The sequence below is a fragment of the Adiantum capillus-veneris genome, chromosome 1 (genome assembly GCF_014529385.1).
Source record: "Adiantum capillus-veneris isolate H3 chromosome 1, ASM1452938v2, whole genome shotgun sequence".
Classification (NCBI taxonomy): Eukaryota; Viridiplantae; Streptophyta; class Polypodiopsida; order Polypodiales; family Pteridaceae; genus Adiantum; species Adiantum capillus-veneris.
Genome location: NC_140931.1, coordinates 33,533,868 through 33,551,336, shown reverse-complemented (window position 1 = coordinate 33,551,336; position 17,469 = coordinate 33,533,868). Strand labels below are relative to the sequence as shown.

Sequence of the window (17,469 nt, the reverse complement as noted above, 5' to 3'; positions counted from 1 at the left end):
TCACAAGTAGTGAATACAATGGCCTTACTAAAAGGAATAAGGACCAATTAAAAAGGCTCGACCAATGTAGTACATTGAATTTTTTGCCCTCACACATTCATACACTTACGTAGACATACAAATATCATTACTTCAGATTAGAAACATAGATATTAGATATTGTAATCACCCGCGGGACGGATGGCAATGCGTGATATAGCATCAATGACGAATGGCAAGCTTATTTGCTGGGCTGGCATGGCTCTGCCAGTAATCATACAAGATGAAAAGCACCTGCAGCATTGTGTGATCCACAAAACATGCACACAAGCAACCACATACTCACACACACCACAACACAGCAAACCCCACCCCCACTTGAACAGACAAATCCAGCATAGCAGCCAACAGCACACAAAAGACAAGCAAGAAAAACAAGCAGACATACAACAACAAAAGCAGAGCTACAAGATCCCTCCCTCCCCTTGAAACACACTCTTCCCCTACCTTGAAGAACACTCCCAGGTAGTTTTCCTATTCAAGAAGCATTTAGATTTGAGAGGTTAAAACCATCAAACAATTTGCATGGGTTTTAGTTTTCTGTAGCAAAAGATTCAGAGAATACAAAAAGATATTGGCTTTGAGCTTGTGAGACAAACAAAATCGACTCTCGGGGAGAGAGAGAGAGAGAGAGAGAGAGAGAGAGAGAGAGAGAGAGCATTTTTTTGGTATTACCTTTGAGCTTTTTACAGCAAAGATCTGACAAACCACAAGATTTAACATTGAGAGTCGTCAATGATTTAAGGCCTGAAAAAAAATCCATAGCTACTCATTATCCTACAACTCAACTTGTCAGATTACATACATTCAAAATCAGGTGAATAACTAGAAGTTCATATGTGCTCCAATATGAGTTTATGCAATTACAAAACCAAAGGCAGTCCACTATGCCTTTTTATGCTAAGAATATTTCCAACTGAGTACAATGGAGCTTTACTACAAAATTCATTAGAACAGCAATGACAATTAACAAACAACAAACCAAGAAATCTACTGAACGCTATACTAACCAAACAACAAAGAAAACAAGTTATAGAAGACCAGAGACACAAATCCAAACTCGACTAGTTCATCTCTGCAACTACTTCCAGCAAGTGGAAGTGGAAAGAGACTGAACTACTGATCTCTGCACGCTTTTAGCACTTCTGTAAGGTGCAGCGGAATGAATGTTGTTGTTTCTCAAGATGAGTGCTCCGAACTGTGCTCAAGGTTCCTTTTTCTTATGAAAGGGAGAGCCTTCCGTTCTTAATGAGAGAGTGCAATGATCACAAACAAAGTGAATGGACACTATGCGTGCAAGTGTATGAGATGGAGAGATAAAGAGAGAAGAGAATATGACACCAGAGACGTTGTAAAACCCTCCTCCGAAGGCCCCACTCTCGTTGGCGAGAGTGGTCTACTACACAAAGTGGATGCATGTGACCGATCCAAGTCTAGGCTAGATCGATGACGACGACGGTGATGGCGACTCTTGGCGAGACCGATCTAAGGGCTGAAAACTGACGCTTTTGTACTGCTGTCCAAATACGCTACTGGCTTAAATCTGAGGCTGATTTGCTGCTGTCCCAAAAACGCTAATGGCTGAAATTGTCTGGCACCAAAAACGCTGATGAGGGCTGGTCCTTGCGGTTGAAATCTGCTGGTCTTTAGGGGGGTCAAAGGCTGAAAACGCCAGATGACTGGGGGTCTTCTGGGCGAGAACGACTTGATGGAAAACGCTAGGAAGCTGGGGTTCTCTGCCTTGAGAGAAAACGCCAGGGGCTGAAATCGCCAAGGTTGGGTCTTGCTGAGAAGTGTCTCCAGAGGGCCTCTTGCATGTGAATGCCTGATGCTCTCCTTCTTCTTCTGCCAAACAGTGCTAGTCTAGGTTTGCTTATATACAACTTAGTCAATTTGCTTTACCTACTTTCCAACAAAAGTCACTTAAATTAATAAGTGAAAAATGTCAAAAATAGGGAAAATAGGTCGGGAAAATTCCCCTGAAGGATTCTGATGGATCCTGATGGGAATGCTTATGATCATGCTGTGTGCAACCAGAGGATATGTATCTACACGATGACTGGGCATGCACGGTCTGCGAACAGACTCACAAAAGTGCCAGAACACTTGCTAATCTAGACTGACTGGACTAACGGAATCCTTGTCGTGCTGTAGCTTGTCCATGGACACATAGGGTTGGATGTGTCACGTGACAACCCCTCCTTTTCAAAGTGAGGTACTGGTACCGAACTGTATGGCGTTGAGGGAGATCGCCAATAGCATCCGGAATCCTGGAAGGGACTCTTCGCCGGCCCACTCTGATGTGTGGGTCGTGCGGTACTTGAACTTCATAAAAGGTATGCAACGCTTGCTTCTTTGTGCAGTGCCGAAAGCGACACAGTCTTCTGTGGCTCCTTCCATGCTTCAACTTCGTCGAGAGTCGTGCTTCTTTCTTCTTCAAGAATCTCCATGGCTGAAAATTCTTGAAACCATTTCCAACACAAAACCATGAACATACATATTCCATATAAAGTGAGTGGAAAAAATCTTGTCGTCCTAATAGATTGTGCATGCAATGTAGATGAACAAAGAGACGGAGTGCCAAACCGTTCACCACACACACGCAAACAATGAGATCGAATCTCTCTCTTATGATCTAAAGCAATCAACTGTGGCAATTCACAACGGAATGCCCATGCTTGGTGCTCATACTTTCATGTGCTCTTTCTACAAATGTGTCATGCCAAGGAAGAGACATGGAATGTGACTTCCTTGAATTCATACTTTTCAGCTTTTCATGAATAATCCACATACATCCGTGCTCATTCATGAGTGGAACGTGCTCAACATACAATATGTCATGCCTAGGAAAAGGGATCACATAAAGACGCTGACTAAAATACAAGAAACGATCATGAATGAAACACTTGAATAATGCCTGCGTATGAATCATGCGAACACATAATACTTCCTGTGAGGGTTCTTTGGACCTAGGCTCAAGAGCCAAGATCGATCCTTCGTGATTGAAGGAATCTGCAACAAGGTTAGCTTCGCTAGAAAAAGCATCAACTAACTCCTCATCCTTGTGAACAATCACGTCATCTTCATGCAAATCATCATGCTTGTCATTGTCATTCAAATCATCATGCTCGTCATTATCACGCAATTCATCATGCTTATCATCATGCAAATCCTGTGTGTCGTGCTTTGGAAAAGAAGAGACTAAGAGAGTCTCCTTTTCCCGAATCTCTTGCATCTGTGCCTACACTTGAGAAAAGAGTTGCAACATCTTCGTCATGTGTCGGTCGTTCATTGCTTTTCTTGCTTTGTTCTCGCGATCCATTTCTGCTTTTCTTTCTTCGTGCTTACGCGCTATGGCTACCATTCTTTCTTTGTATTCACGGTCCATGGCTGCCCTTCTTTCTGTTGTTCTTGCTTTGCGCTCGCACTCCAAGGCGATGCGTTGCGCTTCTCGTTCTATCCTCCTGTCCATAATCATCTTATCGAAAGCCACCATAGGAGTTAGTGCAATCCTTGGCGTAGATGGGGAAGGGGGAGGGTCAGAAAAACCTCTTGGTGGGGAAAATTCTTCTTCACCACCCTCATGCTCATCACGTCCATGCGAAGTATCCATTCCGCTTCGAGTGATGACCATCCACTGAAGTCGTGGGTTCTTGTGGTCTTGGGTTCACGAGGAACTTGGGTTCTTGTGGGTCGTGGTTCTTGGGGTTCTTGATTTCCTGAGGTTCTTGTGATTCTTCTTTCGCTTGCAATCTGTGTTAGAGAAGGATATTCTCTTCACCCGAGTTCTGCTCTTTTCCACAAGCGCACCCCTTGGTGACCTTGCGCTCACACCAAGGTTGCTTTTTCCCACCTCACGTCAAGTGGCCGACCGCTAAGTGCACGGTCCGCTCACAATGAGTGAAAAGAGGCACAAGGGGAGGCTGGACAAGCCCTTCTTTCCTGGAATTCCTGTCACTCTTCAAAAACACGTTTTGGAATCGGCACGCCCAAGTGAACTTGGGTTCGTGCGACCTCAACAAGCCAAAAAAAATTAGTGGTTCTTGTGGTTCTTTCCTTGAGTGATACAGAACACTATCAAAGCTCTGATACCAATGTAAGGTGCAGCGGAATGAATGTTGGTCTTTCTCAAGATGAGTGCTCCGAAGTGTGCTCAAGGTTCCTTTTTCTTATGGAAGGGAGAGCCTTCCGTTCTTAATGAGAGAGTGCAATGATCACAAACAAAGTGAATGGACATTGTGCGTGCAAGTGTATGAGACTGAGAGATAGAGAGAAAAGAGAATACGCCACCAGAGACGTTGTAAATCCCTCCTCCGAAGGCCCCACTCTCGTTGGCGAGAGTGGTCTACTATTGATTGCACAAACCGGTACAAAGTGGATGCATGTGACCGATGCAAGTCTAGGCTAGATCGATGACGACGACGGTGAAGGCAAGACCGATCTAAGGGCTGAAAACTGACGCTTTTGTACTGCTGTCCAAAAATGCTACTAGCTGAAATCTGAAGCTGATTTGCTGCTGTCCCAAAAACGCTAACGGCTGAAATTGTCTGGCACCAAAAACGCTGATGTGGGCTGGTCCTTGCAGCTGAAATCTACTGGTCTTTAGGGGGGTCAAAGGCTGAAAACGCCAGATGACTCGGGGTCTTCTGGGCGAGGACGACTTGATGGAAAACGCTAGGAAGCTGGGGTTCTCTGCCTTGAGGGAAATCGCCAAGGTTGGGTCTTGCTAAGAAGTGTCTCCAGAGGACCTGTTGCATGTGAATGCCTGATGCTCTCCTTCTTCTGCTGCCAAATAGTGCTAGTCTAGGTTTGCTTATATACAAACTTACTCAATTTGCCCTACTTACTTTCCAACAAAAGTCACTTAAATTAATTAGTGAAAAATGTCAAAAATAGGGAAAATAGGTTAAATGCACTAAAAAATTCCCCTGAAGGACTCTGATGGATTCTGATGGGAATGCTTATGATCATGTTGTGTGCAACCAGAGGATATGCATCTACGCTAAGTGACTAGGCATGCACGGTCTGCGAACAGACTCACAAAAGTGCCAGAACACTTGCTAATGTAGACTGACTGGACTGACAGAACCCTTGTCGTGCTGTAGCTTGTCCACAGACACATAGGGTTGGATGTGTCATGTGACAACTTCGAACACACTGAAATACTTTAACTGAACTGAACTGACAAAACAATGCGATAGGAGATGGAGAAGAAGATGACAGAGCCCGGTGCACAGCCTCGCTATTGTCCCCACCCGTGCTTGGGTATTTGTTACTCAAGTTGATCGGAACAACCGGCAAAGAGGTTCTCTCTCTCTCTCTCTCTCTCTCTCTCTCTCTCTCTCTCTCTCTCTCTCTCTCTCTCTCTCTCTCTCTCTCTCTCTCCATGTTGCCTGCTCTCTCCAGCTCTGTATGCAGTGAAAAACCCTAAAACAGACCTGCAGCAGGTGAAGAAACCCTAAAACAGACCTGCAGCAAGTGATGAAACCTTAAAACAGGTTCGCAGCAGGTGACGAAAACCCTAAAACAGGTTCGCAGCAGGTGACGAAACCCTAAAACAGCCCTCAACAAGTGGCGAAAACCTTAAAACAAGTTCGCAGCTGGTGACAAAACCCCAAAACAGCCCTCAACAGGTGGCGAAAACCCTAAAACAGGTTTGAAGCAGAATTGCAGAGAATGTAGATGGGTGTGGCATAAGCATGTATGCGCGATGTGGCAGCGTAATACACATGTATGCATAATGAGGAAACACGCATCTGCATAGTGTAGTCTTCGCTACCCTTTTTTCTCTCTACCTCTCCCTCTCCCACTGTGCTTCTCGAACATGAAGAAGCAAGCAAACAAGGACGACCCTTTGGAGCAGGCCATTAAAAAATGCAAAGAAAACATGTGTGAAACCATCAACAAAATTAACCGCCACCTCCTAGGCACAATAAAGACGCTCGAAGAACGCGTGTCGGCTCAGGAAAGCAAGATAAACACACTTGAAAGTCGTGTGACTGCGAGGATGTAGAGATTGCATTACTCAAGAAGGAGCTTGCAGAGGTGCAATCACGAAACACACTTGAAGAGGGAGAGCTTCAACCCTTAGTATTTGAAGAGCTCAACACGATCAAAGAGCAAGTGCAGGCCATCAAAGAGTGAGAGGAGCAATACAAATAAATGACGACTTCTTGAGTGGATGTTATCACAAAGGCTCAACAGAAAGCGGATGAGGCCGAGAAATAGATCGAGGTTGCCAAGAAAGTGAAAGGCAAGGAGACAACATTCGGGGGTGGTGTTGTGGTTTTCTACCACTGCTCGTGCACTTCCTGAAAAGAAGTCTCGCTCATATATTTTGCAAATTTTGGGTCCTTTGCAAAAGTGAGCATCATCTTTGTTGCATCGCCGATCAATTGACAACGCTCCATCTCTCGTCGCTCCGCCTGAGTAGGCCGAGGCGGGCCATACTCCTTGCCGGAATCTTCGTTGTGATCCCTTCCCGCATCTCCGGATGCAAAGGGAGTCGACTCATCCTTGCGTGAAGCCATAGGTGCTGCGGAACAAAAAATTGGGATCGGATTTCCCATAGAAGAGAAATCGGCCGCGCTATGATACCACTGTAATAGACTTGGACACTCCAAGTCAAGAATCTACCGCGACAACACCAAATAACCACTTCAAAACAGTTCACAATTCACAATTTGATTTACACTCGCCCGGCAGAGTTCCATGCCTAGAGATATTGGCCAAAAGACTGGCGCCCCTTTCGGTATTTCCTTTTGTATTAATCTGAGTTCAAAGTACAAGAGTGGTTGGGTCGCACTCTCAGACTCTGCGTCCAGATGCTCTCCAGAGTGGGAGCCCAAACCACTTATTTATTTGTTTACAAGGGATGCCAAAAGCAGAGCCCCAAAAGCTTAAAATCAAAAGCCTAAAAATAAAGCAAAGGCTCTTTCTCTCACAAGCTCTCTTGAGCCCATCAAAAATAAAGCAGAAGCTTCTCTCTCTCTCTCCCATCCTTTGCGTAGGAAAAAGCAGGATAAAAAAAAAACTGTCAAAAGCAAGATCTACCGCAGAAATCAATTTCTGCAATATCCGCCGCAATTTGCAGACGTCCGTACTACTGCCACGTGTCATGCCCAAATTTAGGGTTAGGGTTTCTTGCAGCATTTAGGGGTTCCAACAGTTAGGGTTTTTGCATATTTTTAGGGTTAGGGTTTCTGCTCTCGGGCGGCCACGTCATCACTTTGTGACATATGTCCCTGATCCCCGCAACCAAAACACTTCCCCTCTTTGAGGTAGTCTGCTCTCTGTTCCTCGGTCAATCAAGGTCGTCCATCCTTCTCTTTTTGGAGCTTCTTCTTCTTTCTATTGTCGTTTGTTGAGTTATGTCCAGTCCTTGGTGTCAAAACTTCATCAATGGGGTAGGTCTGGTTACCCAAATGTATCGAGAATCCCCGCTTAGCATGTCCCATCAGTTGTTGTATGGACTCAGACTTTTGCTCAAAGCAGTAATCTCATATCTCCTTAGGGAGTCCACAGCAAAACCGCTCGATTTGCTCTTTGAAAGAGATCTTAAACGAAGAGGTCAGTAGAAAAGAATCCCAAAATCTTTCACAGTAAGCATCCAAAGTGTCACCCTTGGTCATCTGAAGATAGTTCCAAGCGGTTCTCACATTTCGTTCGTACTCCTGGGTCAACCAAGAAGAAATAAAGAGCCGTTTGAACTTTAACCACTTGGTCGAGGCTTTTCTCCTCAAAAGAAGAGTGGGTCACCATGATCCTGCATTTCCCTTCAAAAATGATGGTGATCTCCTGATCTTGGAGTGCTCTAGGTAGTGCCCTCCACAGAAAGCTATGTCAAACTGCTGAATGAAAACTAAAGCCTCGGGAGCATCTCAAAATCCGGAAAAGGATTCATATTTCACTGATTGTCCACGCTCGTTAAATTCTTTAATCTTTTTGCTCGTCTTCGAGAAAATCATACTGGTTGGCTTTGTAAAAGTGTTTCATCGGAGTCCAAACTGTCACAGCGGGAAAGGATTCAAATTTCATTGACTGCTCACCCTCTTTAAATTCCTTAGTCTCTTTGCTCGTCTTCGAGAAATCATATTGGTTGGCTCTGTGAAAGTGTTTCTTCTTTGCATAAAAATATGACCATCGGAGTCCAAACTTTCAGAGGATGACTCCTCAATAGAACTGTCAGAGACGGGTCGAAATATGATCTTCTTTGCCTTTTTCTTGTTCTTTCCAAAACTTTGATTCTTGCTTTGCTTCTTGCCCTGTTTGTCCTCCTGGCTCGAGTCGAAAGAGGAAGAGCTAGAAGAACTGTCAAAAGAAGAAGAAGAAGAATTGGGTAGTCCTTCGAAAGGTACATGCTTCTTCTGTTTTCGTGCAGTTGCAAAAGAAGATTGACGGCCCAAGTAACCGGGGTAGTCAGTCCCCTTGTTGCGCTTCTTCAATTGCTTCTTCGATGGCTTCTTCACGTCTAAAAGTTGGTTGATTCGGTTTTCGACGACATCATTAAGTTCTTCTTCAGTGAAGATCCTAGGAATAGGAGGTTTCTTAATTGTCGGTTTTATTGGTGACCCAATGGCTTTCTGCCAATGAGTGTGCACTTCATCCATTGGGTGCCATGTCAAAAATTTGGCATATTGTGGATCCTTGGCATACTGAAGCATCTGCTTTGCACACTCATCAACCTATTGTTGACGTTGCATCTCCATAAGCTGATATTGCATAGGCCGAGGTGGCCCGTACTCATGCTCTACTAATCCACTTGAAGTTTCCGTACCGCCTCCTGTTTTCGAGGTGGCCGGAGGAGTCGCCTGATTCTTGCTTGAATCCATGTGTGTCACGAGAAAAGGGATAGGATCTCCCGGTAGAAGAGAAATCGATTGAGCTTTGATACCATTGTAGCAAACTTACACTCCAAGTCTAGAATCTTCGCTACACGAGAGAGAATTCACTTAGAACACTTCACAAAATCAATCACAGTTAAGTTGAGTCGTCACGTCCCAACGTAGTTTCATGCAAAGAGAGATTGGCCCCAAAGTCTAGCGCCCCTTTCGGTATTTCTTTTGCATTAATCTTTGACAAAAGTACAACTCCCGAGGGTCCTCTGCTCTTTGACTCAACGTCCAGATGCTCTGCAGAGTGAGGCCCTTGGGTTCCTTTTGTTCTTAAAAGGGATGCCAAAAGCAGAGCCCCTAAAGCAGTAACTCAAAAGCGGTAGGCCAAAAAGTAGCCACGCTATTCGCGAAAATCTGTACAATTGTGCCTGTTAAAGCAATTTACGAAAATCCATACATTTTGCCGCGTCAGCAGCTAGCGCGATTGCAGCGTCCATACAGCCAGCAGCCAATTTGTTTTTTACTGCCTAGTGTCCCTGTCACAAAGTGATGACGTGGCGGACAGCAAAAACCCTAATTTCTGCCAGAAACCCTAAAATTCCTGCAAACCCTAATTTTTGCCAAAAACCGGAAATCGCGGAGGCTATTAAAAACAAAAAAAAAAAAGGGAAAATAAAGAGCGACGCGAATTTTGCTTATCCCTTGTAACCTTTAAATTAGTGGTGAGGGCCTCACTTCTCAGAGCATCTGGACGCAGAGTCTGAGAGTGAAACCCTAACCGCTCTCTTGTACTTTGATGATTGATTAATACAAAAAGAAATACCGAAAGGGGCGCCAATCTTTGGGGCCAATATCTCTAGGCACGGAACTCCGCCGGGCCAGTGCAAATCTATTGTGATCTGTGAATTGTTTTGAAGTGGTTATTTGGTGCTGTCGCGGTTGATTCTTGACTTGGAGTGTCCAAGTCTGTTACAGTGGTATCAAAGCACAGCCGATTTCTCTTCTACGGGAAATCCGATCCCCGAATTTTTTTTTCCGCGGCACCTATGGCTTCAAGCAATGATCAATCGACTCCCTCTGCATCTGGAGATGCGGGCTGGGATCACAACGAACATTCAGACAGAGAGTATGGCCCGCCTCGGGCTACTCAGCCGGAGCAGCAAGAGATGGAGCGTCGTCAATTGATCGGCGATGCAACAAAGATGATGCTCAATTTTGCCAAGGACCCGAAGATGGCAAAATATATGAACCAGACCTCTTTGGAAGAGGTACGGATGGAGTGGCAAAGAACCACAAGAACACTCCCGAAACCCGCTCTCAAGAAACCTTCTGCCTCCAAGAAAATATACGGAGAAGGAACTGGAGAACGTGGTTGATGCACGGATTGCTCAACTTTTTGACACGCAAAAGAAAGCCAAAAAGTACGGCAAAAAAGCAGAAGAAAAGCACTGACTTTCCAGGGTTATTTGGGTTGTCAATCGACTTTTGACAAGGCAAAGAAACAAAAGAAGCGTGTTCGATTTGAAGGAGTACCCAGTTCTTCTTCTTCTTCTTCTGATAGTTCTTCTAGCTCCTCGGATTCGAGCGAAGAAGACAGAAAAGGTAAAAAGCAAAGCAAGAAACAAAGCTTCGGAAAGGGCAAGAAAAAGGCAAAGAAGGCTACATCTCGCCCATAGACTGACACTTCTACTGAGGACTCGTCTACAGACAACTCAGATTCCGATGACGGAAAGTTTTATGCGAAAAAGAAGAATTTTTACAAAGCCAACCAGTATGACTTTCTCAAAGATAAAAGCAAGAAAGTTTGAGAGTTTAAGGAAGGTGGCCACTCGATCAAGTATGATACTTTTCAGGATACTCAAATGCTTCAAAGGCTGTCTTTTATACAGCAGTTTGACATCGCTTTCGCGGGAGGACGCTATTCAGAGCACTCCAGGATTCGGAGAGCTACCTCTTACCTTAAGGGGAATGCTCGTACTTGGTGGTCCACGCTTCTTTTAACAAGAGTGCGCCAGTTAAATGGCTGAAATTTAAGAAGCTTTTTATTTCTTCTTGGTTGACGCAAGAATATGAACGAGATGTACGAGCTGCTTGGAACCATCTTCGGATGACCAAGAAAGATACAATCAATGCTTATTGTGAAAGATTCTGGAGCTCTTTTCTACCCGCCTCTTCATTCCAGAAGATCTCGTTCAGAGAACAGATTGAGCGATTTACCTTGGGTCTACCTACAGAGATCCGAGATCACTGGTTGGAACAGAAGTCAACTTCTATTCAGGAGTTGAGTCATGCGAAGCGGGGCTTTGCCATTCACTCTGGCAGTCTGACCTACCCCATAGATGAGGCCATGACACAACGAGCCGAACAGACTTCTGGGAATGAAAGTAGAAAGAAAAAGAGCAACCGAGAGAAAAAGGATGCACGACCCAAGCTTACTCCTGAGGAGAGAGCTCGCTTCATCAGAGAGGGGAAGTGCTTTGGATGCGGGGAACCTGGACATATCTCCACGAAGTGCCCTAAAAAGGCACAGAAAGAACAGAATGATAAAGACGACGACAGGTCTAAGAGTTCAAGAGCAGCTGAGGAATGTGGCAGAAAAGGCAAATAGAAAAGCAGAACTGATACCACATGGCGTGAGACCTGCACGGAATCTAATGAATGAAAGTACAAACTTTGCCGCTTTTGGGGCAAAGTGAAGGATCAGGAAGCTCTTTTGAAGGAGCCAAGGCCAACATCTTTTCACTTGGAATTGGCGGCTCGATTTGGAATTACGTCCGACAGACTGATGCCACAGACAGAGGTAGTTCGACTGGCACCCGGATGGGATGTTGCCATTACAACGAGCATTGGCAAACTTTGTTTGCAATGACAGGGGTGTTCAAGGCACGCGAGTGACGTTCTACTCAGGATCCCTTGGTACCACAAGAACTACGCCGTGGTTGACTACCGGGCCAAGAAAGCGACTTTGATAAATGAAGGGCTTAGACATTGTACTTGATGAACTTCAGTTTCTTACTCATTCTTTTGGGAGAGAACTGAACGATGGATAAAGGTTGAATATGTTTTGACCTGATCAAAAGAACACCAAGATTTTTCTCCACACTCATGCCGATTGTTTTCCAGAGGGCCTGAAGGTAAGACCATTGATCTGATACCTGGAAGCACGCCACCGAATCAGCCACCTTACCGTGTGAGCCGAGTACAGAATGAAAAGATTATGAACCCAGTGAAAGACCTCTTGGAAAAGGGTCTTGTCCAGCCTAGTACTTCACCGTATTGCTCTCCAGTGTTGTTGGTTTTTGAAGAAAGACGGATCTTGGAGAATGTGCATCGATTATAGCACTCTCAACGAAATCACCATCAAGAACAGATTTCCGATTCCTAGGATCGATGATATACTCGACAAGTTACAGGGATCCTCGTGCTTTAGCAGGATTGACTTGAAGAGTGGATATCATCAGATCAGGATAGCGCCAGGAGATGTCTACAAGACAGCTTTTCGGATGACTTTTGGGTTATTTGAGTTTTTGGTGATGCCTTTTGGCTTAACCAATGCTCCTGCGACTTTTAACCGGATGATAGACTGGATTTTTCGAGAGTACAAGCTATTTGTTGGCACTTTCTTTAACGACATCATTGTTTTCTCCAAGAATGAGGCAGAACACAGAGATCATCTGCTTCAAGTTTTTCACGCATTACGAGATCACACGTTAGTGATTAATGCAAAGAAAAGTGAATTTTTCCTACCAGAGATACACTTTTTGGGACACATTGTGTCAGCAGGAGGAGTGCAAATGGACCCGGCCAAGATAGAGACTATCCGTGATTGGCCCGATTTGAGGAATGTCCATGAAGTTAGAAGCGTCTTGGGACTGTGTTCGTACTACAGGCGGTTCATACGAAACTTTGCAGAGGTTGCTTCCCCTTTGCATACCTTGAGACAGAAAGGAGTACCTTTTTCGTGGAGACCCACAGAGGTGACTGCCTTTCGAACATTGAAAGAGAAATTGACTACAGGACCTGTTTTGACTTTGCCGGACTTGCAAAAGTCATTTGAAGTATTATTGTGATGCTTGTGGTCGTAGTCTGGGTACGGTCTTGATGCCATGTCATAGCTTACGAGAGCTGTTTGTTCTCTAAGCCGGAGATGACAACACAGATTTATGAGAAAGAGCTATTGGCGGTTATCCATGCTCTTACTCAGTGGCGGAATTACCTACTCGGAGCGGATTTTACTGTCTTTACAGACCATCAGAGTTTGCGCTACTTCTTGTCACTGAAGCAGCTTTCGGAAAAGCAGATGCGGTGGGCGAACATCTTGTCACAGTTCCACTTCCACATTGTCCATGTGCAAGGAAAGAAGAATGTGGTGGCAGATGCTTTGTCTCGGAAACCGTTGGTTATGGCTGTTTCCGCGATACATCATAGGAGCTTCGAGGATATGGTCGATCAGTATGCCACAGATACAGATTTTGCAGATATTTTCACACAGATACGGGATGGGGAGACAGTAGCTGGATACTCCCTTTGGGAAGGCTACTTGATGAAAAAGACTATGTTGTGCGTTACACAGCCGTTGAGGGAAAGGGTTATGACTGAATGCCACTGTCCACCTTTTACGGGTCACCGCGGCATTGCTACCACCATGAAGGGGGTAGAGAGATACTTCTTTGGGCCGAGACTGAAGAAGGATGTGGAAGAGTTTGTGCGCAGTTGCTTGGTATGCCAGAAGGTCAAGTTTGACAGGCATAAAGCATAGGGATTGCTACAGCCTTTACCCATACCCACCCGCCCCTGGGAAAGTATTGAAATGGATTTCATTTTTTTTGATCTCCCGAGAATACAGAATGATCACGATGATTTTCCGATTACATGGCACGCCTAAGACGATTGTCTCCGACAGAGACCCTAGATTTATGAGTTTGTTTTGGAAGGCAATTTGGGAGAACATTGGCACGCGGTTGCAGTTCTCGTCATCGTTCCACTTGCAGACTGACTGGCAATTTGAGATTGCCAATTCAGTGGTTTTACATTTATTGAAGTCTTGTATCTCGGATCAAAAGACTCAATGGACTTACCTTTGGTGGAATTTGCCTACAATAACACGATACACTCTTCGACGGGGAAGACGAAGGTTCCATCCTTCCTGAGCACGACAGATTAGATATTTGAAGCGGATGAATATTCGCGAGATTTGGATACGGCTTTTGCCAAGGTTCGCGAGACTTTGCAGGAGTCTCAAGAACGACAGAAAAAGGCAGCGGATCGCCATCGTCGCGACTTGAAACTGAAGGAGGATGATTGGGTGCTCTTACTTTTGAGAAGGCACGCCTACGAAAGAAAAAGGGAAAGGAGAGGCTTTTTCCAAAGCTTAGAATGCGATACTACGGACCTTTCCAGATCACTGACAAGATAAATGATGTCTCCTTTCGATTGAAACTGCCAGATACTTGGAGGATTCACAATGCATTGCATGTGAGTCTCTTGAAACCTGTTAAGGGTGATGTGCCTGATGATGGGGAGCCTGATGAGCAACCCAAAGTGGAAGAAAACGAGGAGATCCTTGTTCCTGAACAGATTTTGGCACATAACAATACGAAGAAAGGTAAAGTCCGAAGGCGGTTCTTGGTTAAATTCAAGAACTTTCCTGCATTTGATGCGAAGTGGATGGAGGAGGAGGACCTAGCAGATACTCCTCAGATTGTGAAACTTTACCTCGATGTTTTGGTTTAGCATAGTCTACTCCAAACGGAACCCAGAAACTCAGCTTGGCCGAAGATTGGGTGCAGTGGGATGCACAAGAGGGGAGTTACTCCGCTTCCTTGTCAACAGATGCCTCGATTTTGATACTAAAGTCACTGATGTCTCTTTGAGCTTCAGGGATACTGAGAGCTGACAGTATTCTGCTGGATGACTTTATGAAATGGAATTCCTGATAATGATATTGATTTGTTCTTGACTTCTTGTGAGTGCAGGAACTGATAGACGAAATGATTGGAGCATTTTGGTCTGATTGATCTCGAATAGACATGGTTGCAATAGGGGTTAGTCAATCGGACATCGTTGAGGTCCCGATTGGATCTAGATGTGATTGCTAGCTACATTGCCGATAAATCATGGTCTAAGATCCGAATGAATGTTGAATGTCATGTGATGTCCTGTGATGTCTAGTGATGTCCTGTGATGTCGTGTGATGTGACTGTCGATTTTGTACATGTGCTAGATGTGTGTTCCTAGTACCTAGGTACTAACAGTCAGTGTCTGCTAAGACGGTTTATGGCTTTTGTCGGTTTTGCAAGCGTAATCGCGGTCGATTACAATGCTTTCAAGAGGGGGGTATGTCACAAAGTGATGACGTGGCGGATAGCAAAACCCCTAATTTCTGCCAAAAACCCTAAAATTCTTGCAAACCCTAATTTCTGCCAAAAACCGGAAATCAAGCAAATAAAAATAAAAATAAAAATTTTTTGAGAAAATGAAGAGCGACGCGAATTTTGCTTTTTTTTTATAAAAAAAGAGAAAAAGACTCTCTAAGAGAGAGAGAGAGAGAATGATGCTTTTGATTTTAAAAGCTTTTGGGGCTCTGCTTTTGGGCATCCCTTGTAACCTTTAAATTAGTGGTAAGGGCCTCACTTCTCAGAGCATCCGGACGCAAAGTCTGAGAGTGAAACCCTAACCGCTCTCTTGTACTTTGATGATTGATTAATACAAAAAGAAATACCGAAAGGGGCGCCAGTCTTTGGGGCCAATATCTCTAGGCACGGAACTCCGCCGGGCCAGTGCAAATCTATTGTGATCTGTGAATTGTTTTGAAGTGGTTATTTGGTGCTGTCGCGATTGATTCTTGACTTGGAGTGTCCAAGTCTGTTACAGTCCCTAGGGCCCCGTCAGATGGAACCCTATAAGTTGGAACTCATAGGGTCATGCCACGTCATCAGATTGTGACAACAAACCAGAAGAGGCTTTACTGCTGCTACTTTGTGGATTTCCGCAAAGCGTCCCACGGCAAAGGCTCTTTCAACGACTCCAAGTTTGGGGATACCTTCGGAGATGATATGGGCCATCTATGCTCTCTATATGAGAGTTTAGGAGAGTTCGTTGCCCAGGCAATCTGTCAGAGTCTATTGCTAGCACCATTGGTGTAAAGCAAGGATGCCCCCTCTCCCCAACCCTCTTCGGACTCTACATCGACGAGATCTCCGACTACATCCTACGAGCGAGAGGGGTAGGAGCAGACATAGCAGGTACCACAATCCACATTATGCTATATGTTGATGACATTGTACTGATTTCGAAGTCACAAGAGGACCTATAGAGCCATCTGAGAGCTTTGGATGAGTTTTGTACAAACAGGGGACTCACATTAAATCTTGGGACAACCAAGATCATGATCTTCCACACCTCCAGAGTAGTTAGAGGAGCAACCACATTAACAGCAGCAGGACCAATAGAGGTGGTCACCGCCTACATCTACCTGGGAGTCGCATTCACTTGCAGTCAAAGGCCCTTCTCCATGGCACAGGCCGCCACTGACAGACTCACCAGAGGATATGCAGCATTGGCCATGCTAGAGTGGAGATGCCATCAGGCACAAAGGGGTGGCTATTCAACACATTAATCACTCCAACCTAATGTATGCAACAACTGTGTGGACACCCGGATTGACAGATAGCCAATGGGCATGGATTGAGAGACCATAGATCTATATGATTTCTCGCCTATTTCGAGGCAAGCCCACAGTGCCAACGGACATAATCAGGGTAGAGCTTGCCACCCCCCATGGTAGTGGAGGCACTCTTCCAGACGGTCTGCTTCATCCAAAGAGTGAGCTCCCAACCGACAGACCCACACGACGAGCATTTGAGTGAGCTATACACATATCAGAAACTGGATACGACAGAGCATGGTACATAGATTAGAGCATGGTTCGGAGCACACTGCCAAGACCTGGAGAGTTTGCCACCTCTCCATCGACTCCCCCGAGCTTCATCTCTCACGTTGTGAGAGAAACATAGGGATTGGACAGGATCTCTATATCAAATAGACTTGTCCAGCGGAAGATGTCACACTACAGAGACCATTTTCTTACCAAACTGGAGGACGGGTTCATACAACGACCATGCTATATGGACACCTGTATGCCACACAGCTCACGGGTGGCCATAGGTCAGCTCGAAGTGTTATCACCCAGATTAGAGATCGAGGTGGGGCGAGCTCATGACATTCCCATGGAGGAGAGAGTGTGTAGAGTATGCAGAGAGGAGGTGAAGAGCATTTTGTTCGCAGATGCAAAAGCTTACGTGGATATCAGAGGCCGATACAAGCCATATTCAGAGGGAAGCCTACCTTCCTAGATATCATGCACTCTCGAGATCAGAGACACTTGGGGCGCTACTTGCTAGAGATACAAAGACATAGGGACACACTTCTGCAGCCACCTACAGAGACCTCAAAGGGGGGAGACAGTCACAGCTTACAAAAATTTCTTTCAGTGTCACGTGACACATCCAACCCTATGTGTTCGTGGACAAGCTATAGCATAACAGGGTTCCGTCAGTCCAGTCAGTTTAGATTAGAAGCGATCTGGCACTTTTGT

The 17,469-nt window shown here is 45.1% G+C and overlaps 1 protein-coding gene across 2 annotated transcripts in view; it reads right to left on the bottom strand.

Annotated features, from left to right (window-relative positions):
* LOC147464527 (uncharacterized) overlaps positions 1-17,469 on the bottom strand; it is a 42,487-nt gene that overhangs the window by 6,619 nt on the left and 18,399 nt on the right. For both annotated transcript variants that reach the window (XM_086515394.1, XM_086515386.1), the window contains exon 9: positions 715-786. In XM_086515394.1, the coding sequence (XP_086371520.1) occupies positions 715-786 (72 nt within the window). The remainder of the gene's footprint in view (positions 1-714; positions 787-17,469) is intronic.